The sequence below is a fragment of the Megascapheus bottae genome, chromosome 10, assembly GCF_031878675.1.
Source record: "Megascapheus bottae isolate mThoBot1 chromosome 10, mThoBot2.hap1, whole genome shotgun sequence".
Taxonomy (NCBI): Eukaryota; Metazoa; Chordata; class Mammalia; order Rodentia; family Geomyidae; genus Megascapheus; species Megascapheus bottae.
The window spans coordinates 8,049,245-8,074,829 of record NC_143518.1 but is presented as its reverse complement, the minus strand read 5'-3'; the positions used below and the strand labels follow the sequence as shown (position 1 = coordinate 8,074,829).

The following is a 25,585-nucleotide window of genomic DNA, read 5'->3' as shown; positions in this document are numbered from 1 at the left end:
TGAGGGCTGCTTCCTGGTTCATAGTCAGTCCTTGCTAAATATTTATGTAGAGGAAGGGGAAAGACTTACAGGGGTACGAATCCTATGGCAAGGCTCCACCTTCATCACCTAATCACATTCCAGAGGCCCACCGCCTCCAAATAACTGGGGCTGAAGATTTTAGCATATCATTTGGAAACAGAAACATTCATTTCTCAGTAGTCAACGAGCCTCAATGTGACTGAATTTGGAGATGGGGCTTTTAAGGAAGTTGGGGTGGGCACAGAATTAGTACACAGAACGGGTGTAGTCATAAAGAAGAGTAGAACAAGACATACACACAGAGGGATGACTGTGTGAGGCTTGTCAGCGAGACCTCTCCAGAAGCTAGCTCCATGGACATCTTGATCTGTGGGTAGAACTTCCACTGTTTAAAACTGTGAGCCCCAAAATCATGTTTTTTTTCCCTTTTAAACAAATATAACTATATTTATTGAACAAGTATAAAATTCATGTAAGGAGCCTTTAATAACTTTTGTTCTATGGCCTATGATCCTCATAATTACCTGAAAGTGATATATTTTTTTAAGAAAGCTCTAAAACATTTGCTTATCAAAAAATAATTTCTGGGGCCGGGAGTTTGGCCTAGTGGTAGAGTGCTTGCCTAGCATGCATGAAGATCTGGGTTCGATTCCTTGGTACCACATACTTAGAAAAAGCCGGAAGTGGTGCTGAGACTCAAGTGGTAGAGCTCTAGCCTTGAGAAAAATCCAAGGACAATGCTCAGGCTCTGACCTTAAGTCCAGGACTGGAAAAAAAAAAATTTCCTGCTCAGGCCCTGAGCTCAAGCCCAGGGCTGGCAAAATAAACAAACAAACAAACAAATAAATTCCACATTGTAGTCCTTTCAACCCTCATGAATTGGCAGTGGAATGTCTTTTACAGAATTCTCTCTCCCTTTCAGTGTTATTAAAACAACTCAAAGGGAAAATGAATCTCAAGAAAGCACTATGGCAGTTTCTCAAAAACATTAAAAATGAAATAATCAGATGATCCAGCAATATCATCTCAGCAAAGAATTGAAGGTGGCAAAGTGATATTTTTCAAGCCCAAGTTCGTAACAGCATTACTCAGCAGTCAAGATGTGGAAACAACCTGTGTTTATTGATAGATGAATGAGCACAAAAATGTGATTTATTCATTTAATCATATACCATTTAATTTTCCAAAAGGAAGTTCTGATGCTTGCTACAACAGGGATGAACCTGAAAGATGACATGCCACATGAAATGAGCCAGACACAAAAGGAAAAACACTGACTCTACTTACAGGAAGTTCTTGGAGTAATAAAATCTACAGAGCCAGAAAAAACGCTGGTGGGTACCACAGGCTGGGAGAAGTGGATAGGGAATTGGTGTTGAAGACAGTGTCCCTCTGGGAAGATGAGAAAGTTCTGGAAGTAGATGGTAGGTTACAATTGAAAAGCAATGCAAAAGCACTTTTTTTTTTGTCAGACCTGGGACTTGAACTCAGGGTCTGGGCACTGTCCTTGGATTTTCTCAAGATTAGTGCTCTACCACTTGAGCCACAGCACCACTTCCTGTAAATGCACTTTAATGCAACTAAATTCATACATCCAATTGATTGAACTGACACTTTTGTTGTGCCATTTTACCACAACAATAAAAAGGGAAAAGATAGTCTGGCATTTGAAATGCTAGCTATTCAGAAGGCTGAGAACCAATAATTGGGAACTGAAGCCAGCCCAGGAAGTGAAAGTCCATGAAACAATTATCTTCAATAAACCACTAGAATGCCAGTAGTAAGCCAGGAGCCAGTGGCCCACATCTGTAACCCTAACTATTCAGCAGGCTCTGGGTTTAGAGCCAGCCCTGGGGCAGGAAAGTCTATGGCACTCTCCAAGTAAGCACCGAAACAGCTGGAAGTGGAGCTGTGGCTCAAGTGGTCGAGAGCTATCCTTGACCAAAAGCCGCTCAGGGGCAATATCCAGGCCCTGACACACAAAAAATCCCCGAAATGTTAAGATGGTTAAGTGTCATATTGTATGTACTTAACCTCAACGAGACAAGCTACTCTTTCCCATACGAGAGCTCTGGACAGCGTCGGATTCCACTTTCAAGAGGCCCGGCGGGGCGGGGCCTGTGAGCGGGCGGAAGCCCCGCCCCTCAGGCCACTTCCCGCCTCCCACCCACGCACGCGCCTCCTGCTCCTCCTAGGCAGTCGCCGCCAGGGGCCGCTGTGGCGCCCGTCTTGTCACTCGTGAGCAAGATGGCGGCAACGGCGCTGCTTCGCGGCGCGCTTCCGGGGCGCGGCAGCCCAGCCTGGCGCTGGCGGCTGCACGCGGCTCCGAGGCGCCGCCTGACTCTCAGCGCCAGCTCTCTGGGCAGCGACCCTGCGGACGGCGCCGCCTGGAACTGCTTCCTGCTAGACGAGCGCGCTCTGCTGCGCGTGCGCGGCCCGGACGCGGCGCCCTTCTTGTTGGGGTTGCTGACCAATGAACTGCCTCTTCTGAGCTCCGAAGACGGCGCGGCCCCACCCTCTGCTCGCGCGGCGTACGCGCACTTCCTGAACGTACAGGGCCGCACTCTCTATGACGTCATCCTGTACGGGTGAGAGTGGGCGGGGAGTGGCAGCCGCGGGCCCCAGGGAAGGGGCCCTGGGGAGTCGGTGTTAGACATCCCCGGGAGGGGTTGGGAGGAGGGTGGCGCTGACGCCCCGTCGAAGGCATCAGTGACTTGCATCCAGCCTAGGGCTTGGGCTTGCCAATCAGTCAGATCAGGAATTGCTGCACCCAGCCCCTCTGGCTTCTTTGAGGTGGAGCCTCCCCTCAACCCCGCTCGTCCTCCATTCCCTCCTCAATGCACAGATAACGGGGTCATTGACCTTTATCTCAGACGACAGGCTGTGCCAGTATTGAAATATCAGGTTGGCATCTGGTTTCTCTGTTTCTCCTCTGCAGGCCTCTCGGGCCCAGTAGATGTGCATGCACACCCTAGCCACTAAACGACGTTCACGAGGAGTCAGGTGCTTACAGAGCTGGGTTTTCACTTGCCCATCTTCACAGAACCCGAGTCTTGAAACCTCAGTGTAATACCAGGCATGTGCTAGCACTGACTTCCTCCCCCATTTGCCATAGGACAGGGCTCCCTCCTGATGCCCCGCATTGCTCTCTTTCCTATCTGGTGTCTCCCTGCATTGAGTCTGGGAAGCACCTCATTTACCCTCCCAACTCCCTTCACTACAGAAGTTTTCCATGAGCATTGGCTGGAATGGAAATTGTAGATGGAAAATGGTCACCAAGAGTGTGTAGCAGCTATGGGGCATTTTCTAATTGCCGTCTGAATTTTGGTGCATTCTTAGGGTTTTTTTTTTTTTCCTTGCTCCTGTGCCTTGAAATGCCATTATGCTGTGCCTTCTTGGAGTCTTTTTCCACATCACATTTCTTAGTGCACTCTTGGATCTGGAAAGGGTGAGCAAGTGATAACTCTTGGATTAGGTCCAGCCCAATGCTGATTCTGTAAATGGAGTTCTGTGAGAGCCCTGCCATGCTCATTTGTCTACCCTGGGCTACATCATGCTAGTCAAGGCTGTGGTAGTTTAGGTCCTCTGCCCAAACTGGCAAATACCCTAGGTATCACTACCACAAAAAAAACAAACCCCAAACCCAACCAAAATAAGCAGACATGAAAGAAAATTATGTTTCTCTCTCTTGCTTTTTTTGTGGTGGTACTGGGGTTTGAACTCAGGGCCTGGACACTGTCCCTGAGCTTTTTTGTTCAAGGTTCTACTGCTTGAGCCATAGCTCCACTTTCAGTTTTTATTTTCAGGTGGTTAATTGGAGATAAGAGTCTTATAGACTTTCCTGCCCAGACTGGCTTTGAATTGCAATTCTCAGTTCCTACCCTCCTGAGCAGCTAGAATTACAGGCATAAGCCACCAACATCCAGCAAAACTATGTTCTTTGATCATCTTAATTATTTTTGTTATTTTGTAATTTATAGTACATGTGGTTCCCCAACTTAACCTTTTTTAGAAAATTTACTTTGTATTTGTTCAAAAGTTATATGCAAGCTGTGTGCTAGTAGTTCACACCTGTAATTCTAGCTATTCAGGAGACTGAGATCTGCAAAAGTCTGTGAGACTCTGCCTCCAATTAACCACCAAAAAGCTAAAAGTGGAGTTGTGGCTAAAGTGATAGAGAGCCAGGCTTATTTGTAAAAGACTGAATTCTGTTGTCCTTCGTGCCAAACCTGAAGTTCAAGCCTCAGTATGCTTGGAATACACATATGAATATAATATGTAATTCCATGCTTGGAATTTTGGAATTGGATGTTATCTAATTTGTGACAGTGCTGTTCAGTCATAAGGAACCACAGTTCCAGAATAGTCAGGAGACCAACAGGTTATAGGGTAGGATGTGTTGCAAAGTTAGAATAGCAGGTTATATTCAGTGCATTTTCATGTTCCAGTATTTTTTTAAACTAGTCCTGGGGCTTGAACTCAGGGCCTGAGCACTGTCCTTGGGCTTTCTCAAGGCTAGAGTGCTACCACTTGAGCCTTGGCACCACTTCCGACTTTTTCTATGTATGTGGTGCTGAGGAATCAAACCTTGGTCTTCGAGCATGCTAGGCAAGCACTCTACCACTAGGCTAAATGCCCCACCATGTTCCACTATTTTCAACATACAATGTGTTTATATGGATGTAACAACACTGTAAGTCGGAGTTACTCTGATGTCTATTCGGATCAGTGCTGTTAACATATTTGCTTTATAATATTGTGTGGGGCCTCAAGATTCTGTTCTTAAATCTGCTTTTTTTTTTTTTTTTTGCCAGTCCTGGCTTTATGCTCAAGCCTGGCACTCTACCACTTGAGCCACACAGCACCACTTCTGGCTTTTTCTGGGTAGTTTATTGGAGATAAAAGTTGCTTGGTCTTTTCTGCTTAGGCTGGCTTTGAACTGTGATCCTCAGATCTCAGTTTCCTGAGTCTTTAGGATTACAGGCGTGAGCCACTTAGTGCTGGCTGTTATTTTCTTTTGACCTCTTTCCACGTGAGTCCTTGTTTCATTGAACTCTTATTCACTGCAAGTAAAGGACTTCAGTTTTGTTTTTTAGGGCTTGTTTCTCCTCGTCACATCTTTCTGCCTAGCCCAGGGTGTGTCACTTGAGTGGTTTTCAACCACATGCTTGGTTTGCAGGTGATCTCTTCATAGCCCACCCTACATTGGTAACAGCTGTTTCCTCCATTCTGAGCACTTGCCATGTCAGTTTCTATTCTGTATGCTGAGAGCACTAAGGACAACACGACTTAGAATTGATCTTCTGAGGCTTAGTTCAAGTCACATGCTAGGGACTCCTTGAGCAGGGACTGAGAGGTAGGAATTCAGGATGTCTTAATGTCTCATTCAAACCTCTCTCTTCCATTCCATTTCATGGTCCTTTCACTCCTCAGCAATTAGATGATGGTCCATCTAAGCCTCCTCTTGGGGATTTTGGGTGCTGGCAGATATTTTACCCAGCCCTGCTCTGCTTGTGGCTTGTGCCCTATTAAGACTGAGCTCTGCTGTCCTTCCTGCACTGCAGCCTAGGATTGTTGGTGGAGAGCCTCTGAGCTTATACTCTTCCTTGTTTGGCTGCTGTTGGCTGCTTGTCAGTTTCCCTCCCTGGCTGCTGCTATGGGGAGAGGGCAGTGCTGTGAGTCACGTGGCTCTTCTGGAAGCTCTGGAGTGAGCCTGCTGCAGCTATGGTGCCCTTCCCACTATGCCCTTCTCTGCCTTCTTGTTCTTTCTCAGAGATTTTCTCTGTCTCCTCCAGTCGTCCCCTTATCTCTATTTCTCTGGAGTTTTTTTTTTTTGGGGGGGGGAGGAGAGTCTTGCTAACAAGTCCAAGCTGGTCTCAAACTTTTATTCCTTGTCTCAGCTGGGATTACAGGTGAACACCATGCTGAACTCTCCTGATTATTTAAATTATTATTTAAATTTTTTCTCCTGAGGCGTTCCTTTCAGTACCCTGTTCTGCTTCTTGAATCAGTATCTTTTCTCAGATAAAGCTCTAGATTTTTGTTTTTAATGGTTGGCTGTTATATTTTAGAAATTTTTCTTTTTCCTTTTTGCCAGTGCTGGGATTTGAACTCAGAACCTTGTGCTTGTTAAGTAGTCAGTCTTACCTCTGAGCCAGACTTCTAGCCTGGGTTTTTCTTGTTATTTTTGAGCTAGGGTCTCATTTTCTGGTTGGGTATGCACTAAAGAACAGGCAAGAGATGTGTAGGGAGGTAAGCTATGACAAGTCCTCAGTGTAGCCAACCTTTCCAAGAGCTATTTTCCCAAATACCTGATTGCAAACCCTTGCTCTGAGTCTAACCACCTTCTCATGGCCCTTTGGCAGCCCTGGAGCCTACTGGTAAATCTAGCTGGCTCCTTGGCAGGATATCTAGAATCTAGTCTCTGCCCATCTGTTTTCCCTGTACTCTCCTGGCATTTTGGAGCACTGCTTCTTGCCTTGGGATCCAGTGGGGTTTCCAGCATAAGATCCAAGTGGTTGGAGGCTAGATGGACACCAGATTTTGTAGGGTCTGGGGGCTCAGCAATTATACAAGGTGATCCCTTTCTATTTCTGTCTGTGCTATGCAGGGACAGTGCCATGTAGCCATGGATGTGGCTTTCTGTGTGTTGGTACTTTGGAAATGTAGCCATGAAACTCCACCCTGTGTTTGCCCAAGGACAAGGCTGTCTGCATTGTTTCCTATTTATTTGTCTGTGCTCATTGATGAGACTGGGACTCTTAGGCCTGCAGTGTACTCGTCTGTCACCAACCCTACAAATATTGGGAAGTCTTGCTCTACACAGCCAATGTTCTGACTCTGCATGTCGGTCATAGTTTGCTTGTCTGTTCCTCACATGCAGCAGGTATACTGTGGTAGTGTAGTCCCACATGGCTGTGAACAGCCAGGTGCACAATTCACAATGCCTATTTGTCTGCCTGTGATGCTGTTCACTAGAGGTGCAGCCAGGTGCAGCCCCAGGCACTGTTCTTGATGTTTTGGTCTTCACCATTATTGAGTAGACAGTGGGCAGAGACTCTTACCCATTCCCCAAACCCCTCCTTCTCTCCTGACAGGCTTCCTGTGTGCCCAGAAGAGGCATCAGGCTTCTTCCTGGAGTGTGACAGCTCTGTGCTGGGAGCCCTACAAAAGCACCTTGCGCTGTACAAGATCCGACGGAAGGTCACAGTAGAGCCAAGTCCAGAGCTCCGTGTGTGGGCTGTGCTGCCCAGAACCCCCCATATGACCAAAGCTGTGCCACTGCAAGAGAGGGTAGAAGCCACTGCCATCCTTACCCGTGATCCCCGTTCTGCATGTATGGGGTGGCGGCTTCTCACCCAAGAGCAGGGTGTAACTCTTGTGCCCATGGGCCGTCTTGGGGACCTCCAGGAGTATCACACACATCGATATCAACAAGGTGGGTAGAGAGGAGGGGTGGAGAAGGGGAGCCCACATAGCTGTATGGACCCCAAATGGGCAGGCAGAGAGGCTGGGTGGGATTGTTATGCCAATTTGGACAAGACTGAAAGGACCATGGGTGGGGATTTATGTTTGGATGCACTCATCTCTCTGGTATCTGATCCCCACAGGCATCCCGGAGGGGGTTCGTGACCTGCCCCCAGGAGTGGCCCTACCCTTGGAGTCCAACTTGGCCTTCATGAATGGTGTGAGCTTTACCAAAGGATGCTACATTGGCCAAGAGCTGACGGCTCGAACTCACCATATGGGTGTCATTCGAAAGCGCCTCTTTCCAGTGCATCTCGAGGGCCCTCTACCTGATAGTGGTATCAGCCTGGGCACTGTGGTGCTAACTGAAACAGGACAGAAAGCGGGCAAGTTCAGAGCTGGCCAGGGGAATGTGGGACTGGCCCTGCTTCGGTCAGACACAATCAAAGGTCCTCTCTACATTAAGACCTCTGATAGCCGTCGGGTGGCTGTCACTGCCTCAGTGCCAGAGTGGTGGCCTACAGCCACCAAGTAGCCCCAGGTGTTCTGGTGCTCTGCTGGCTTTATAGTTAACTGGGGTGCCACAGTCTGTCTGCTGTGTTCTGCTAGGTCTGAGCCTCACTTTTCATGGTGGCCCCCTAAGCACTCATCTGGAAAGTCCCTGTGTGTCCCACACCGCAATCATGACCAGCCACCACTGATTCTTCTTGGGGAGGGTCCCATACTTGTGAGATATCCTCTCCTTGAAAGTTCTGTTCCTAGGGCTGGCAGGAATTCCCTAAGGTCAGAAGGAAGGGCCTGACTCCCATTCAGACCAGACCCAAACAGGTTCATACATGTGTTCTTAGGCCAAAGACAGCATGACATTTGTGTGTGGCTTTGGCAGTGCCCTGGACCTTGTTCCCAGTTGGAGGTGGGAACAGCCTGCATGTCTGCTGAGTCCACAGGCTTTGTTCACCTTGCAGAGCTTCATGGTGGGAGTTTGTCTGTAGGTTGGAGCCATGGGCTCTCTGGGTTGGAGGTCTGTGCAGAGAGGAGCTTGCACTGTACACTGGAGTGCACACTTTCTAAGTGCATCTCTGTACACTCAAATGACTCGCTAGTTAACGCACACTGTGGGTCCAAAAAGGCACCCACAACACACGTATCTCCAGTTTTTGCCTCTGGAAATCTGCAGGAAGGATGGAACCTAAGTCCTGATGGAGGGGCTTCTCCTTGAGTTCTTTTTCTCTAGTTTGAGAAACTTCCATGTGGTTTTAGTAAGGGAGTAACTTGTCAATGGTCGGGGTGTGGGGGGAGCAGTGGGCTCACCCTCCTTGGAACTACCAGCTTTTTTCCTGTTGTAATGTGAACATGTTGCACCGGTGGGGAAGGGGTCCCTCCCCTAAAGCCCAGAGGTGCTATTAAAGTGTGGCCTACAAATAGCCCCTTCAGAGCTCTGGTTTCATTTCAGGCAGAAGGAGGTTGGGATGTGTTTTGGGGGTTGGTAGTTGCCTTCCCTAAGAAGAGCAAACACCAGGTAAAATCAGCCTATTTCAGCAGAGTTCTGCACATGTTGCTGTTTGTGACAAGCCCAGGGGCTGAGGTATGGCAAGTGAGTGCTCAGTTCTTAGGGCTTTGGCAGTGGGTGGCTCTAAGTTGTGGTTTACAGGTCTCAAGTGAAGGGGCTACCAAGCCTGGATCACAGATGGCTGGGGCAGGGAGGGAGCCTATAACTATTCTGGAAGCCAGTAGAGCAGGGAACCTTGGAGGCCATTGAGCCTGGGGATCCTAGGTGCCTCTGAGCTGAAGTGCAGGTTTCAATAGCCTGGGAGGAGGCTGGGAGGAGCAAGAAGAAAAGGAGTGAGGAGGTGGCTGGGCAATGCCTGGCATGAACTGATAAATTGGGTATGAAGACCAAGCCAGCACAGCAGACCAAGGAAGACTTCTCCTACTCAAGATCCCACAGTACTGTGTGACTGCTCACTCCTGGAAACCCCCAGGCTTTGGGCTGGCCAGCTGCTTCTAGACAGGAGTTTGTGAGACCCCTCTTGGGGAATATAAATAAAGGTTGTGCAGGCCCTGGCATGTGCAAATAGGCTCTGCCTGCCTTGTCCTGGGGTGGGCTGTCCAAGCCAGTGACACATGATAACCCATGTTTATCACAGTCATGCCTCCAGCTCCCCTTTGAGAAACACACATGGGTGAGTTTTATTAGGCACTGGTGCAATGGAGGGGGGGCATTCCATCAGGAGTGACTTTGGAAGGCTTCTGTGGCACTGCCTGGCCCCTGTAGAGGACATTTCTCAGCAGATATCCCTTCCTTGCCACCCCTACTCCTACAGCATTTTAGTCAACTTTGAGACATCTGGTTAGGATTTGAGGCCAGTTTCCTCTCAGGTTACAGCTGTCATGTGACTGAAGGCTGCCCTGAGTCAGTTGTGACTCTGGCATGAGTGTTTATGCCTGAGCTAGACATATGCTGGAACTGTGCTCTGGTACAACAGTGTCAGTCAAATATTCCAGCCTTGTGCGGGAGCCTGCCTAAGGAATGAGGAGGTGGAGTCTAAGGCATGATGCTTTTTGGGGACTACTCTCTAAGTATTGAAAATTTAAACTATATGGTTCATATTGAACAAATACGTATTTGCTATAGTTTATCTTGGTGTCTTGGAGAAACTAAGCTATGCTAAGCATGGTGGTACATAGCTGTAGTTCCATCTACTCAGGAGCTAGAGCCAGAAAGGTCATGAGTTTGAGGCCAGCATGGGCAAAGCCAGTGAAAATCATCTTAAAGCAAGATAGAATAAATAGGGGAGGTGTGGCTCAATCCATACAATCCCTCCCCCATCGCCCCCCCTACAAACCCCAAAGAACTGAACAAAAATCGATGACTTTTCTTTTAGCAAAAGGACTCAGGTTTATGGGAATGTCTGGCGTGTATGTATGCGGTGTGAAGTGAACTATCATAATTTAACAAATATAGCTGTATTTGGTGTAAACCTTTTGGAGCAACCCAGTTCAAGTCATCCCTTAGAGAAAAACATTCCAAGAAATCATCACCCCTCTCCAGGGAAATAAGCTCTCTTGTGTTCTTTGGTGAAATGGTCAGGCATAGGCCTGGCTGGGTGAAAGGGGAGGACTTGGGGAACCATGGTGGTTATGTACAGTGTCTTAGAGGGGGTTTCCTGCATGCCTCAGGAGAGGAGGTTGGGATGGGGCAGGGGAGCAGGAGAGCCTTGGCCTCAGCCAAAGTCATACATGGCTGGGAGACTGATTTGAGTGATTTCCATGGGCCCAAGCTCTAAGGGTGCTTCCTAATTTCCCCGTACCTGACCCCAGGTAGAAAGGGAGAAACACTGCCTGTTGTTAATGTTGGTAGAGCAGCTGGCTTTAAACTTTGGTTTACATAATAAAGGCAAGCCAATGCACTGTGTCATTATTTGTGGGAACTGACTAACTGGAGGGAATACGGAATAGTGAAGGTAAGGGGTCAGGTTCTCTCTCCAGAGGCTTTCGAAATTTTATTTTTGTTTCTATTTATTTTAAATATTAAACCATGGACCTGATAATTTATGCTTATAATCATAGCTCTTCAGATGGCTCAAGGATCAAGGTTTAAATCCAGCCTGGGCAGACACATCTGTCTGTGAGATTCTTATTTCCAGTTAAACAGCAAAACCAAAGCAGGAACTGAAGGCACAGCTCAAGTAGAGTGCCAGCCAGGAGTGGAAAAAACTGTGCAAGAATCTGAGGCCTTTGGTTCAAGTCTCAATATTGGTATAACCCTTCCTCCTCAGAACCCCACAAAAGTACAAAAACATTACAATACTGTGTATGAGCCAGATCTATTAGGAAAACAGTACACTCAAGTCCAGAAGTTTAAGATATTAAAGTAACCCAATATATAAAATAAATATAAATATATCTAGAGAAATAAGGTATTCACATTTGAGTAGGAACATACAAGTGGTTATTTACTAGGGGCTTGGGAGAATGGAGGAAGGGAGACACTGATTAACAGGTAAATCACAGCAAGGGGAACAAGTTCTGTTCTTACACAGTGACTAGTCAAAACACTTTCATATAAATAAAAATAGCTGAAAGAGTGGACTGAATGTTCTCAGTATGAAGTGATAAATATGCAAGAATGATGGTAACCCTGTAATAGGTACTTAAACTGCTTTTGCAAGAAATACTGGCTCCGCATTTGGGCACAAAAGTTAACCAAAAGCAACATTAAAATCTGACATCTTTGCCTCCATTTAGTCACCTTGGATACCAGAAACAACAAGATTGATGATCAGCATGTTTATTTAAGAAATTCTTGCACAAAAGGTTCTCTCAAATTTTCTTCTAATTTGTTTTTGTTTTTTTTTTTGCTAGTCCTGGGCTTGAGCTCAGGGCCTGAGCCCTATCCTTGGACTTTCTCAAGGCTAGAGCTCTACCACTTGAGCCTCAGCACCACTTCCGGCTTTTTTCTATGTATGTGGTACCGAGGAATCCAACCTGGGTCTTCATGCATGCTAGGCAAGCACTTTAACCACTAGGCCAAACTCCCGGCCCCTAATTTGTTTTGGTTTTAAAGTTCATTGTAGCTTTAAAAAATTCTAGCAGGGGAAACATTAATTGAACCACACTAAAATTATCTTAATTTTCTTCTAATTTGTTTTGGTTTTAAACATTCATTGTAGCTTTAAAAAATTATGTTTTAAAATTCACTGTAGCTTTTAAAAAATTGAGATAGGATTCACATAAAAATCATTTTAAAGCATAAATTCAGAGTATTTAATACAACCACAATATCACAGAACCATGACTTCTACACAATTTCAGCACATATTCATCAGCTCAGAAGGAGACTTGGTACTGAGGAAACAGTCATTTCGAATTCTATTCCCATCCAAAAAACTTTATTATCACTAAGAATTTACCTTTTGTGAACATTTCACCTATATATGGAGTTATACAAGCATGTGCCATGGCTCCTGTTCTTAGCATGATGTCTTTGCAATTTCACATACGTTGTATATATCAGGTCTTTCTTCCATTTGAAGGATAAATAAGATTTCATTGTGTGGCCTGACCCTGGTGGATCACACCTGTAATTCTAACTACTCAGGAGGCAGATCTGAGGATTAAGGCTTGATGCCAGCCTGAGCAGGAAAGTCTGTGAGGTTCTTATTTTCAATAAGAGCCAGAAGTGAAACTATGGCTCAGGTGGTAAGGCATCAGTCTTGAGTGAAAAAGCTTAAAAAAAAAAAAGCACACAGGCCCTGAGCTTAAGCCCCAATATTGACAAACACACATACAAAAATTCCATTATGTGGATATATTATTGGATGGTGGTTTTTTATACTGTAATTAATAGAAGGGTTACATTATATTCACCAGATAGAAGGTGCATTACTTCACATACATTGATACCATTTCTCATGTCATGGTCCCCATTTCCCTCCTGTGGATGGTGGTTTTGATTAGGTATTGTATCCCAGGTTCATGGCATCTGGAGTAAACAACTGAGCACACACACACACACACACACACACACCCCATTAGAGAAGCACAGGTTTGTTGAAGAGTCGGTAAAGACAGTAACATGGGAATATGTTGTACTGGTGGGGGATTGAGCCTCAGCAGGAGAGCTTCAAATCTTGGAAGATGTGTATGGAAAATTTTAAGGTGGGTTTGAATTGAGTGGAGGGTTGGAAGGTCCCTCACTCAGAAGAAGTCCTTCCTGATGAACAGTGTTGAGTGGCAGGTAGTTATATACCAATTTTCCATTTCTACAATGTGTTCTATTATAATGATATTAATAATATCCAATGTACAAACAGCAAGTCTTAATTAGGGGTTTCTCCTGAAAATTCCATTAAGGAGAGCTTAACTGCAGTACTGTGCATGTTTCTCCTTTCATCTGTGGGGAGACATCTGGATTGTTTTCACCTTTTTTACGATTGTGAGTAATACTGCTATGACCTTCAAGCATTTTCCCCCTGTGGCTATTACTATTTCAGTTTTCTCAAGTGTGTATCAAACAGTGAAGTCGTAATTAACCTTATGAGAACTCTATTTAACCAACTTGAATTTTGTGTATGATATTGTATTACCTTTCTAGGGCAATTGTAATAAATTACCATGAATTGGGAGACTTTAAATAACAGAATATATTACCTCATGAAAGCTCCAAAGCAAGATGTGGGTAGGGCTATGCTCCCCGCAGTGGCCCCAGGAGAGCACCCTTCCTGCCTCTTCTGACTCTTGGTGGTGCCAGGTGTTGCTCTGCTTATGAGCATATCTTTCCAGTCTCTCTCTAGCTCCATTCCATCTCACTGGTGAATCAATATCATCTAATCTCTGTTCATGTCAGTCTCTGTGTCTAAGTTTCTTATTTTCCTAAGTTTATCAGTTGTTGGGTCACCCTAATGACCTTATCTCAACTTGACTATCATTGCAAAGATTGTACCTCTGAATAAGTTCCTAAGTCCTGTGAGTAAGGACATCAACATACCTTTGTGTGTGTGTGTGTGTGTGTGTGTGTGTGTGTGTGTGTGTGTGTGTGTGTGTGTGTGTGTGTATGGGTGTCATGGGGCTTGAACTCTGGGCCTGGGCACTGTCCCTGAGCTCTTCAACTCAAAGCTAGCACTCTATCCTTTGAGCCAGCACCCCACTTCCCCTTTTCTAGTGATTAATAGGAGATAAGAGTCTCACAGTCTTTAGTATCCAGACTGGCTTTGAACCGCGTTCCTCAGATCTCAGCCTCCTGAGTAACTAGAATTACAGGCATGAGCCACCGTGCCCGACTTCAATGTGTATTTACTGAAGGGTCACCACTCAAGTCATAATAGAATTGAAATAGCAAGAGGCTGGGAGTTTGGCCTAGTGGTAGAGTGCTAACCTAGCATGCACGAAGACCCAGGTTTGATTCCTTCGTACCACAAATATAGAAGAAGCTGGAAATGGTGCTGTGGCTTAAGAGGTAGAGCCCTATCCTTAAGAAAGTTCAAGGACAGTACCTAGGCCCTGAGTTCAAGCCCCAGGAATGAAAAAAAAATTGAAATAGCAACATAAATTTCTTTCTTCTTTTTTCTTTCAGAAGATAGCCAATTTGGGCCAAGAGTTTGGCCTAATGGTAGAATGCTTATCTAGTATGTATGAAGCCCTGGGTTTGATTCCTTGGTACCGCATACACAGAAAATGCTGCATGAGATGCTGTGGCTCAAATGGTGGAGCTCTAGCCTTGATAAAATCCAAGGACAGTGCTTAGGCCCCAAGTTCAAGCCCCAAGTTCAAGCTGGCAAGAAAAAAAAAAGAGGAAAAAAAATGAAGATAGTTATTGTTCTAGCTGCCTCATGTCTGAATGTGAGGGGTAGTATGCAATTCCATGGGGCTGTTTAATCCTTCAAGAGTGGAAGTTGTGACTGTTGTACAATCAAACATGGAGTCATTTGTGTCAACCCTAGTAAAAACCAAATATATGAAGATAGAAGGTTGTGAAGGAGGGACTGCACACATATGTTCTTGATAAGAGGAAGTGTCTCAAAAGATGGTTAGGGTCACAGACATCATATGACAACCTCACAGAGAAAATAATCCAGTGAGGACATCTCCCACTTGTGTGTCCAACCTTGGATTGATGTTACCCTTCTTACAAACCTCTTGGCCAAGGACCATCATTTCAGAATCCTTCTCATTTTGTCTTTATACACTTTCCCTCACCTCAACTTGCTAGAATTTTCTGTAGCTTACTGTGGCATGCACATTCCCATAGTTATTCTCTCCCACACTCCTTAAAATCACTGTAACAGATCTTTAGAGAACATCTCTGGTTGCTGTTGACAGTCGTTAGTGAGTGGAGTCTGCTGCACATGTGGACAGATTTTCCTTCTCACTGACTCTCCAGATGTGCTGGCTCCAACTGCTTGAAGAGTCAGTTAGTGAAAACCACTCAGAGGTTTGGATAGTATGTGGCACGTCCTCTGGGTGATTTCATCTGATATCTCCAGGACAGGCATGGGATACAAAGGCCAGTTCAGCTCTTCAATGAGTTATTGGCCAGAGTCTGGGCTCCAAGAGAATGTAAATTGTTGAAGTTCCTTGTGATGGCTACAGACATGGGGATTGTTCAGAGTTACTTTGTGGCAGTCATAGTAGTAAGAAAAGTCACTTTCTAACCATGATGCCAAGTTAAGTCACCCAGTTAATTGTGGCCCTCAATTTTTACTCCAGGAATTTGGGCAGTCCTAATCTTAGCTTCTCAAGGAGAGGAGGCAGCTGTTGGGGGGTAGGTGGTGGAACTCCGTTCCACGGTGACTTCCATGCCCATCAGCTCTAATTTTAAATTATGACTGAGAGAGGGAGGGTTTACATGCATGGGTAGCGAGGAGTACCCATGCTTTCTGGGGGGCTCATTTTATGCTGATACTTGGGCTTGAACTCAGGGCCTTAAGTTCTTGCTAGGCTTTTTATCCTATGACTGATGCTATACAACTTGGACCATGCCTCCACTTCCAGATTTTTGCTGTTAGAGATATGAGGCTTGTGGATTTGTCTGCCCCCATCTGGCTCTAAAGTAGTACTGTCAGATCTCTCAGCTTCCTGAGTAGCCAAGATTATAGACATGAGCCACAGATACTTGACTTGCCTATGATATTCTTTCTTCCGCAAACTTTGTCAGATTTCCACAAACTTTGGCAAATACTTTGGAACAAAGAATATGTTTCTGTGCCGAGAGTTTGGCCTAGTGGTAGAGTGCTTGTCTAGCATGCATGAAAACCCAGGTTCAATTCCTTGGTACTACATATGTAGAAAAAGCCAGAAGTGGTGCTGTGGCTCCAGTGGTAGAGAAAACCCAAGGATAGTACTCAGGCCCTGAGTTCAAGTCTCCAGACTAGCAAAAAAAAGAAAAGAAAGAATATGTTTCTCAGTAAATACAGGATATATTAAAACACGTGCATTTAAGTTTCAAACATCTTTTTCTTTATTTCTTTGGAAGCAATAATAAAGTTTCAATTCAAGACCTTACAGTTGCCAGGCAAGCACTCTACGCCTTGAGGAATGTTTTAGTTTTTTGCTCTAGTTATTATTTTAGGTAGGGCCTTGTGCTTTTTGCCTAGGTTAACTTTGGACCATGATTTTTTTTTTTTTTTGGTCGGTCGTGGGGCATGGACTCTGGGCCTGGGTGCTGTCCCTGAGCTCTTCAACTCAAGGCTACCACCTTACCCTTTGAACCATTGCACCATTTCTGTGATTAATTGGAGGTAAGAGTCTCACGTTCTTTAGTGCCTGAGCTGGCTTTGAACCACGAGTAGCTAGGATTATAGGCGTGAGCCACTGGGCCCGGCCAGTCCTGAATTTTTGCTGACTAATTGGAAATAAAGACTTTCAGATTTGTCTGTCCAGGTTGTCTCTGGTCCTTATGAGTAACCAGGATTTATATGTGAGCCACTATCATCTATCCTTTTCTTTGTTCTTTTTACCATTTTTATTTTGCTTTGGATGGCATAATCTCAATCAATCTTCATGTTCACTGCTTTTTGCCTCTGCTTGTTAAAATTTTACCATAAAGTCTCTCTAATGAATGTGTCAATTCAGTTATTATACATCTTACCTCTAGAATTTCCATTTGCTTTTTTTTGTCTTGTTTTTTAAATTTGGTTATTATAAAGATGACATAGAGAGGGGTTACAGTTACATATGTCAGGTAATGAGTGTATTTCTTTTTGGACAATGTTACTGCTCTCTCCCTTTCTCCAGTTTTTCCCTCCAGTACTCACCCACAAGTTCAATAGTTCATTTTCAACTTAGTGTCTACTAAGTACCACATCTGTGTTTATTTTGATTTTTGCTTTTATTTTTATTTTTTCTTTCTTTTCTTTTTTTACAGGTAAATAAGCATATTTCTTGATTTATTGAAAGATGTAGTTTCCACCTTCAATATGAATGTAGTTGCTTTTCCTTCAAAAGAGTTACATTGTCATCTCAAACAACAGAAGACTAAACAAACACATAGAGAAAACTGGCATAGAGAAATTTGGGAAGGCCTGGCTTATTGTTTCAATATGACAACTACTGTTGTTTAAATATTAGAAATAATATGTTTACATATTTGAGTAAACTGGATGACCACTGAAAAGTGTTTATTTTCTTGTAGAAAAAAAACTCCATGAATATAAAACTAGCTTATTTATTTCAAAATTTTCCACTAAAAATTACTATAGTACCTTGGAAAATAAAGTGATATCTATATGCATATATAGCTATGGATATATCTGTAAATATAGTCTATCTATCTATCTATCTATCTATCTATCTATCTATCTATCTATCTATCATCTTCTGGCAGCATCAAGTTGTTGAGAGACCAAAAAATCCAGGAAAGAAATGAAGCTTTGAGATGCTAACCCTGCAGGAGGCAACTTCTTTGAGTTACTCTTATTTCAAAAGCTGAAATGTAAGTGTAGCAGTAGCAGTCCCTAGCCATTATATGGAAAATATATATATATAGCTTGTGAATGAGGACAGGAGGGAAAAGAGAGAGGGAAGGAGGTGGAGAAATTGTCCAGAAGAGATGTAACTGTAACAGTATCATCTTTCTTTTTTTCACTGCTTATTTCTTTTTTATTAAATAATTTATTAACATTGATTTTTACATCATATTTCAAATGACAGTCCTGGGCTCGGACTCAGGGCATGAGCACTGTCCCTGGGTTTTCTCAAGGCTAGCACTCTACCACTTGAGCCACAGCACCACTTCTGGCTTTTTTCTATGTATGTGGTACCGAGGAATGGAACCTGGGTCTTCGTGCATACTAGGCAAGCACTCTATTTCTAGGCCACTAGCCCTTATTTTTTTTCTCTTTTTGAGACAAGATCTTGTTACATAGCACAAGCTGGCACCACACTGCAATCTTTTCTGCCTTAGCCTTCCCCCAAGTGTTGGTATTACAGGAATGTATCACCTTTCCTATAAAACATAAGATGGATGTTTTAAAGCTTTTTTTTTAATATCCGAAATTTACTGCTATTCTCTATTTAATAATACATCATACTTACATCTCCTTTAACTATTCTAAGAATGTCTGTCCAAGTTCTTTAAACCTTGTTTTAATATCTTTTTTTTTTGAAGACTTAGACTGTTATATCTGGTTCCCCTCACAGTTTATGTTGCCAACTTTTTAGATTCCCCATGAGAATGAAATGTGGAATATGATGTGTAATGTGAGTGGTGAGTGCTACTTGTCTTTTTGTGCCTGGCTTATTTTGCTTAATATAATGATCCAGGTCCCATCCATGTTAATGCAAATGACAGCTTTATTTTTTTTTTGTAGAGCCAGGGTTTTAATTTAGCACCTTGTACTTGATAGGCAAATACTCTACTGTAGATCCACACCTTCAGTCCTATTTTGTGCTACTTATTTTTGAGCTAGGATCTTGCTTTCTGCCTGGTTGTGTGCCTAGACCACAATCCTCCTATTTTACACTTCCTTCTGTAGCTGTGGTGACTGGCACAAGGCCACTTCCATTGAGACTTGCCTGGAACTATGATCTTCTTGATCGCAGCTTCTCTGTTACCAGGATTTCCGGTATGAGCTACCTTCCCCAGTCATGACACTATATGAAGAAACAGAATCCGAAATTGCGTCCGAGGGTGCACTGGAGCCCATCTGTCCCATGTGGATACTGAGAGCTGACTATGTACCTAGTAGGGGCATTGAAGGATTGATCCCCAGTGTCTGTCTGTCTGTCTGTCTGTCTGTCTGTCTGTCTCTCTCTCTCTCTCTCTCTCTCTCTCTCTCTCACACACACACACACACACACTTATGAGAAAAGTTACAAACGTTACACAGTCATTCATTAGAAATGAATAGTTACATCTTGTCTCATCAATTTCAATAACTTAAGTAAAAAAAAGTGTTGGGTGTGGCAGCTCAAGCCTGTGATATTAATTGTTTCTATGATAATGATGGAGGATTAAGATAAGATTCAAGGCCAGTGCTGGGAAAAAGAAGTTTCAGAGAATATCTCCACCAATGGCTTGGTACCATAGCATGTGAGCCTGTTGTTTCAGTGACTGTTTCAGTGCACAGTGGCCGACTGTAGTCCTCTGTACCTATCATTCCCAGTGGTATGGGGAGGTACAAGTACCAGGATACCAGCTCAGTCTAGCCTGGGCATAAAGCAAGACCTTACCTCAGCACAAAGGACTGGTAGTGTGGCTCACGTGGCAAAATACCTACTTTTAAGCATGAGGCTCTGAATTCAATCCCTATTACCACAAAAAAAGGAAAAGAAGAAGAAAGGAAAAGAAGGGGAAGGAAGGAAAGCAGGCAGGCAGGCAGGCAGGCACTGGTGGCTCACACCTGTAATATTAGCTATTTAGGAGATTGAGATCAAAGGGTCACTGTTTGAAACCAGCCTAGGCAGGAAAGTCCTTGAGACACTCAGCTTCAATTAACCACTAAACAGCCAGGGAGCAGGTAACATTGAAATATGCTCATTACCTTACTATGTAACTGTAACCCCTCTGTACATCACCTTTATAAGAAAAAAAACAAACAGCAAAAGTAGAGCTGTGGCACAAGTGGTTGGCTACTAGCCTTGAGCAAAAAAGCTGAATGACAGTGCCAAGACCCTGAGTTCAAGCCCCAGTATTGACCACCCAAAATAAATTAATAATGACGAAGTATATTTATTTTAGGTAAATATGAAACAAAAGGGAGGAAACCTATAGGTTCCAAGGATTGGAGAGGATGGAAAACCAGCCAGAAGGGCTGTACTGTGAGGCTGTGCTGGTGAGGCAAGTGTGAGGATGGTTGGAGTTAAGAGGATGTCACTTCTTCTAGGAGGACTTCTAGATAGCTGAGCAGCATGGGTATTTTCTTTGCTATCCTGGGAGACTGTGGGGCATACTCTCATGCTTGCCTACACACACACAGGTGTGCCTGTACCAGTTCACACATGTACACACATGCTTATATGTATGTACATATGTATGCGTTAACACAGCTACAGATGCATGCACATCAAGTACACATACACCCCCACAACTTATCTGCAAATGTAAATGTTAGAAGTCATACATGTGTGTACACAATCACACAATGCATCATACATAAATGCACAAACGTGTATATATGCATAGTTAGGTGTGCATAGCTGTGGCTCCTGGTCATGTTACTGGGGGTAAAATCTTCCACTTCCTTTATCCCTCCCTTCCTTCCTTCCTTCCTTCCTTCCTTCCTTCCTTCCTTCCTTCCTTCCTTCCTTCCTTCCTTCCTTCCTTCCTTCCTTCCTTCTCCCCAGCTTGCTAGGCAGGTGCTTTACCACTTGAGCCATGCCTCAGTCCTAGTTATTTCCTTCATCATCCGTATTATGCACTAAGCTTGCCTCCTCCAAAATTCAGTGCTACAATCCTCTCAGTCAGGTCATGTTATTAGGAGTGGCTTTGCAAAAGTGATGAGTTCATGCGTAGGATTACTGTTTTTGTATAAAGAACCACAGAGAGCTTTGTGGCCCTCTTTCTGCCACATGAAGACATGAGATAATGGTCAAGAATGGATAGAGAAGGATCCTCACCATAAGCTAGGTTGCTAGCAACAACAATGGAGCCCAAGAACTGTTTCAGGAATAAAGGTGAAGACTGGTGATAAGCCCATCACCTGGGCTTACCCTCCTCCCTACTTCCACTCCGGCACCTGCAGGCCCTGTTCAGTTCTCTGGTCCCGGAGCCATCCTACCATACCAAGCTCAGGCTAATTACTTCTTGGGCTCCCCTAGTGCTGGTAGTTGGGAAACAGCTCTGTGTAGAAGATGCTCCCAGAATATGGGACACAGTGCACCTGCCTCAACCTTCTGCCTTGGCTCCACATGTCCTCAGATGGAGTCTGTGGGGAGAGCTGTGCATCCCTTTTAGACCCAGGCTTCCAAGGGGCTCCTTGCTGCCAGCCCATCTTCCTAGCAGGGTTTATACACTGTCCAGTTCACATTTGTCCCTGGGAAGTTGCAGGCAGCCTATGCTATCAGCACTCCAGCGTTTCAGGTCCTGGTCCTTTGGCTGAGTTTTCATGGCAGCCCATCTCTTATTTGAAGATGCCTTGGATCTAGACAGGCTGAGCTCAGCAGGAGGGATCAGGATGGCTGTGGTCACTCTTGTTTAGGGTACAGTTAAGTATGACCAGAGACCTGTTTGTGGCTCCTGGCTACCCCCTTCTTCTGTTAGGTGCCCGTGACCAGGTGCTCCTGGGTCTTTGGGGCTGGTCCTGGATCCCGGGGTGGGGTTTGTGTCCCTGGGGGTAGGCCTGGGTCCCTTTGTGGTTAGGGCTGGATGTACTCCTCCAGGCTGTTTGTTGACTCCTTCAGAGTCATTTTGAGTCCCAGGGCTCCTTCCTCCCACCTGACTCCAGGATGCTGGTCTGAGGTGGACAGGACCGGCTGCACACACCCCCATCCTGCAGCACTGCTGGAGGGCACAGGCGTCTTCCTGTCCCTGACCATCTGCCCTTTGCTTTCCTGGGGCCGAGGGTGAAATCAAATCCCGGACAGTGACACCCAGTCTATTTTGGAGATGGGCTGGGCTGGGCTGGCCAGTGGTGGGGGTGGGGTGGGGCGGGTCCAGCCTTCTTCAGCTGACAGTGTTTGCCTGTCCTTTCGTCCCTGTCCAGTCTGAGGACCAGCTGGAGTGTGGGCTGCCGGGTGGAACCACACAGTCCTGGGCCCTAGGAAGGAGGCAAGACCCGGCAGCCCCTTGTCCACCGTCAGTGCCCCCAGCCTGGGCGCTGTCTTGAGGCCCCATAGAGACAGGTGAGGAGGCAGAGCTGCAACATGTGTGTGTGTGTGGGGGGGTAGGGCATCCTGGGCTCCCAGATAGTGGTTGAGCTGAAGGTCAGGGTCCTTTTGTAGAATTATGGAACTTGTAGGGGTCCAGCTGGGTTGTGCCACCCTCTGGGTATGGAGGGGGGGCAGGTTGCCACTTCTCATCCAGTGACACAGAGTTGAGCACTCGGGTTAGGAAGGGCCAGTTTGTCCTGCTGAGGTCTGGGAAGGCTGGGACTGCCATGGTGTGCCCATCACTTCACTGGGTTGCCCCTCACTCTGAGAGTTGCTCGGGGGTCTGGCTGGCCCTGCCCCCAGCTCTACAGAGATAGATGCCTGCTGACAGCTGGGGCTATTTTGGGCCTGTTGGCTCAGCAGAGGGGACAGCCAGAGGGGCACTGACACTTGACTCCAGGAAAGAATTTCCTCTGAAGTGGGGGAAGCCGGCAGGCCCAGGGGTCTAAGGTGAGGGGTAAATTGCCCTTGGAAATCCTTTCTGCAAGGGCACTGGGGCCACAGGCCCGTGAGCATGTTGTCAGGCTTGGTGGTAGGAGGAGAGAGGGCTGGTAAGGAGGGGCTCTTAGGAGGGTGCTGGCGTTCTTGTGTAGTGCCACACTCACTCTGGGCTCCTTCTGAAAGCCAGTCTCAACCCAGGAGGATCCAAGAGTGGTTAAGTTCTGCTAAAGTTGGGGTGAGGGAATTGGGTGGCTGGGGTATTAGTTGTGTATTAGTTGAGTAAGTAAGGGCCCTGATTCTGCCAGGCTGTGGAAGGCTTCTAAAGGGCAAAGGGACCCAAGCATGCCTAATGAGGCAGACGTCTTCCCAGGTAGACATCTAAGGAAGAAGGGAGCTTTCTGGAGAGCTTGAGGGTTTGGGTTTCAGTTTCTGTTGATGGGAGGGCTTATCATCCAGAATACAAATCTAGAAGCCTCCAAAATGAGGCAGGAAGAGGAGAAAGCTTCTAAAGTTATCCTTGTCTGGATTTTCTGGGAGCCTCTGAGGTGGCCTCAGTTTCCTTATCTGTAATGGAGTACCCAGGAAGGAGAGCAGCTTTCCAGTCCTGAAATGGATGTGTTTTGCGAGCTACTGATGTGTTTTATGTCTACTGATGGGTGGGATGCCTGCGTGGTAGGGTGACTGTGAGGCTCCAAGACTGATATTCAGGATAAGACTTCTTAAACTTCATGAGCGGTAGGCATGCCACTAGCTGGCAACATATTCCTGGTGGGAACATAGTCTCTGAGCTGACAGCTGGGGCCGTGGTGACATGGTATTGAAGGGCCTATGAGGCCAGGGGATCTTTCCATGTTAGGGATTGCCAAAGTGTGGGGCCAACTCCTCTTAAACATAGAGGAGCTATATGTCTTTCAGGGCCAGTTTAGGTTCTTCCTGTGATAGAGGAAGAAAAGAGTTAAAGTAGAAAGATGTCCTGTCCTGCTTTGAGGACCTCATAGACTGATGCTGTCATTTTGGGAGTGCTAGAAAGACCTCAGAGCTCAGTGCTCCTGGATAGATGATCTCAAAGCACCCTTCCATGAAGCAAATGCTGAAAGCCCAGGAGTCTTGAGCCCTGATCTGTGCTGCAGGTAGCCCCTGTCTGAGTTCTCCTGGAGCACAGAGAGATGTAGTCTGGCCATGGACTGTGTGTTGTGCTTGGAGGACAGGGGTGCTGAATGTACAGTGAGTCAGCAAACCAGTGAGTAAAACATAGCCTGGTCCAGGCTCAGCCTCCTGGAAGGGGATTAGGGGATTAGGGGATTAGATACCTGAATCATAGGACTGAGAGCTGGAGGGCCCCCTGAACATGGACTCCACTCATCCCACAGTGGGCAGCTCATGCCCAGAGACTGAGTGCTCCAGTGGGCTAACAGAGTAAGGGGAGATACAGGGTGATGTGGTGCAAGCCTCTTTTCACTGGAGTGAGCATGTCTGCACAGGAGTGGAGGGAGTTAAAGTATGCTTTGCCAGGCTGTGGTGCCCGGCATCCTTACATAAGACTCAATGCAGGCAGACAGTCTCATCTCACCCCATTTTAACGGGAGCTGGCTGGAGCTCAGCTCTGGGTGAGCAGGGGCCATATAGAGCCTTTGCAAGACAGGGACATGCAATCCCATCCCAGCAGGGGACATAGCTAGCAGGGCCAAGGCTGAGAATTGAGGATCAAGTCACCCTAGGCTATCTAGGCCCAGCCAGTCTTAGTCTTGAGCTCTAGCTCTTCCTAGGCTGAGACTTTGCCAAGCTCTAGGCTACCAGGATCCTCTAGGTGTCCTTCTCACTCACATCACTGACTGTGAGCTCTGTACCCACCCCTCCCTGCTCCTACTAGCCTAGGCCCTGGAGGGAGGCAGAGCAGTAGGTGGAGGGCAGGGATGGGTAGGTGACCAGAGTGAGTTCTGATGCCAGCCATATGGACTAGGAGGAGCCCCTGTGGTTAGAGATTGCCTTTCCTTTCTGGCTGGTTAATGAAGAACATACTCTCTGGGGGACGAGGGGAGAGGAGGTATCCTGTAGAAAAGGTGAGGCCTACTCTGATCTAGAGTAGCTGCAGGCAGGGTTACCTTCTTGTTGGGAGAGGGGGATCTGGGCAAGGAGGAGAAAGATAACATGGACATACCTTGAGAGAGACACAGAGAAGGGCAGGCCAGGGTAGAGAACCCCTGACCTATGGTATATAATAGAGTATATAACAGACATGAAAACGATGGCTTCCCACTATGAACCTCAGTCCTGGCGGGCTCAACATATCTCCATCTCTGCATGGCAAATATTTAGCCAAAAAAGAGTTTCAGTCCCCTGGTGGCAACATTGTGTGTGGCAGGAGGCAGGGCACTACAGGCGGAATGGTTCACCTGTAGACCTGCACTGGGAGTTACAAGTGGGATAGGAGGGGGAGTTAAACAGCAGGACCGCTCTTTGGCAGGAGGCACGCTTCGCTGGTGGAGGGTACTAAGATTGGGTCTCAAGAGGAATTTTCCTTGGGTGGAGAGGCTGACGTGGGTGTGTGGGTGGGTGCTATCCTCAGCTAGAAGAGTTTATTGAAATGTCAGACTCCAAAAGGCCAGGAATGGAGAGGTTTGCAGTGCTGGCTCCAGGTGCCCATTAGTGATGCGTGGTGGAGGGGAAAGAGACGAGGCCTGCTAGGAAGAAAGCACCTGTGGAGTCGTCCACTCTGTGTCAAACTGGGCTGTGTGGACAGGAGTCCATAAGGGGGTGGGCTGGTTGGTGGGGCACAGGCGAGTGGCTCACCCCAACGCTGTGGTCACTTCCAACGAGCAGATACACCGCCGATACCTCCGCCACCGCC

General features: G+C 46.0%; 1 protein-coding gene across 1 annotated transcript; it reads left to right on the top strand.

Annotated features, from left to right (window-relative positions):
- The first annotated feature begins 2,262 nt into the window (after window positions 1-2,262).
- Window positions 2,263-8,912, top strand: Iba57 (iron-sulfur cluster assembly factor IBA57). Its single transcript, XM_090340132.1, has 3 exons — window positions 2,263-2,609; window positions 7,119-7,459; window positions 7,632-8,912. The coding sequence occupies exons 1-3, from the start codon at window positions 2,269-2,271 to the stop codon at window positions 8,021-8,023; spliced, it is 1,074 nt and encodes a 357-aa protein (XP_090196258.1). The 5' UTR covers window positions 2,263-2,268; the 3' UTR covers window positions 8,024-8,912.
- The last annotated feature ends 16,673 nt before the right edge of the window (window positions 8,913-25,585 follow it).

Bases quoted from the DNA above. Each gene is read 5' to 3' on its own strand.
- Iba57 (XM_090340132.1), top strand. From the start codon at position 2,269: ATGGCGGCAACGGCGCTGCTTCGCGGCGCGCTTCCGGGGCGCGGCAGC. The intron at 2,610-7,118 runs GTGAGAGTGGGC...CTCTCCTGACAG, and splicing joins TATGACGTCATCCTGTACGG to GCTTCCTGTGTGCCCAGAAG. The intron at 7,460-7,631 runs GTGGGTAGAGAG...TGATCCCCACAG, and splicing joins CACACATCGATATCAACAAG to GCATCCCGGAGGGGGTTCGT.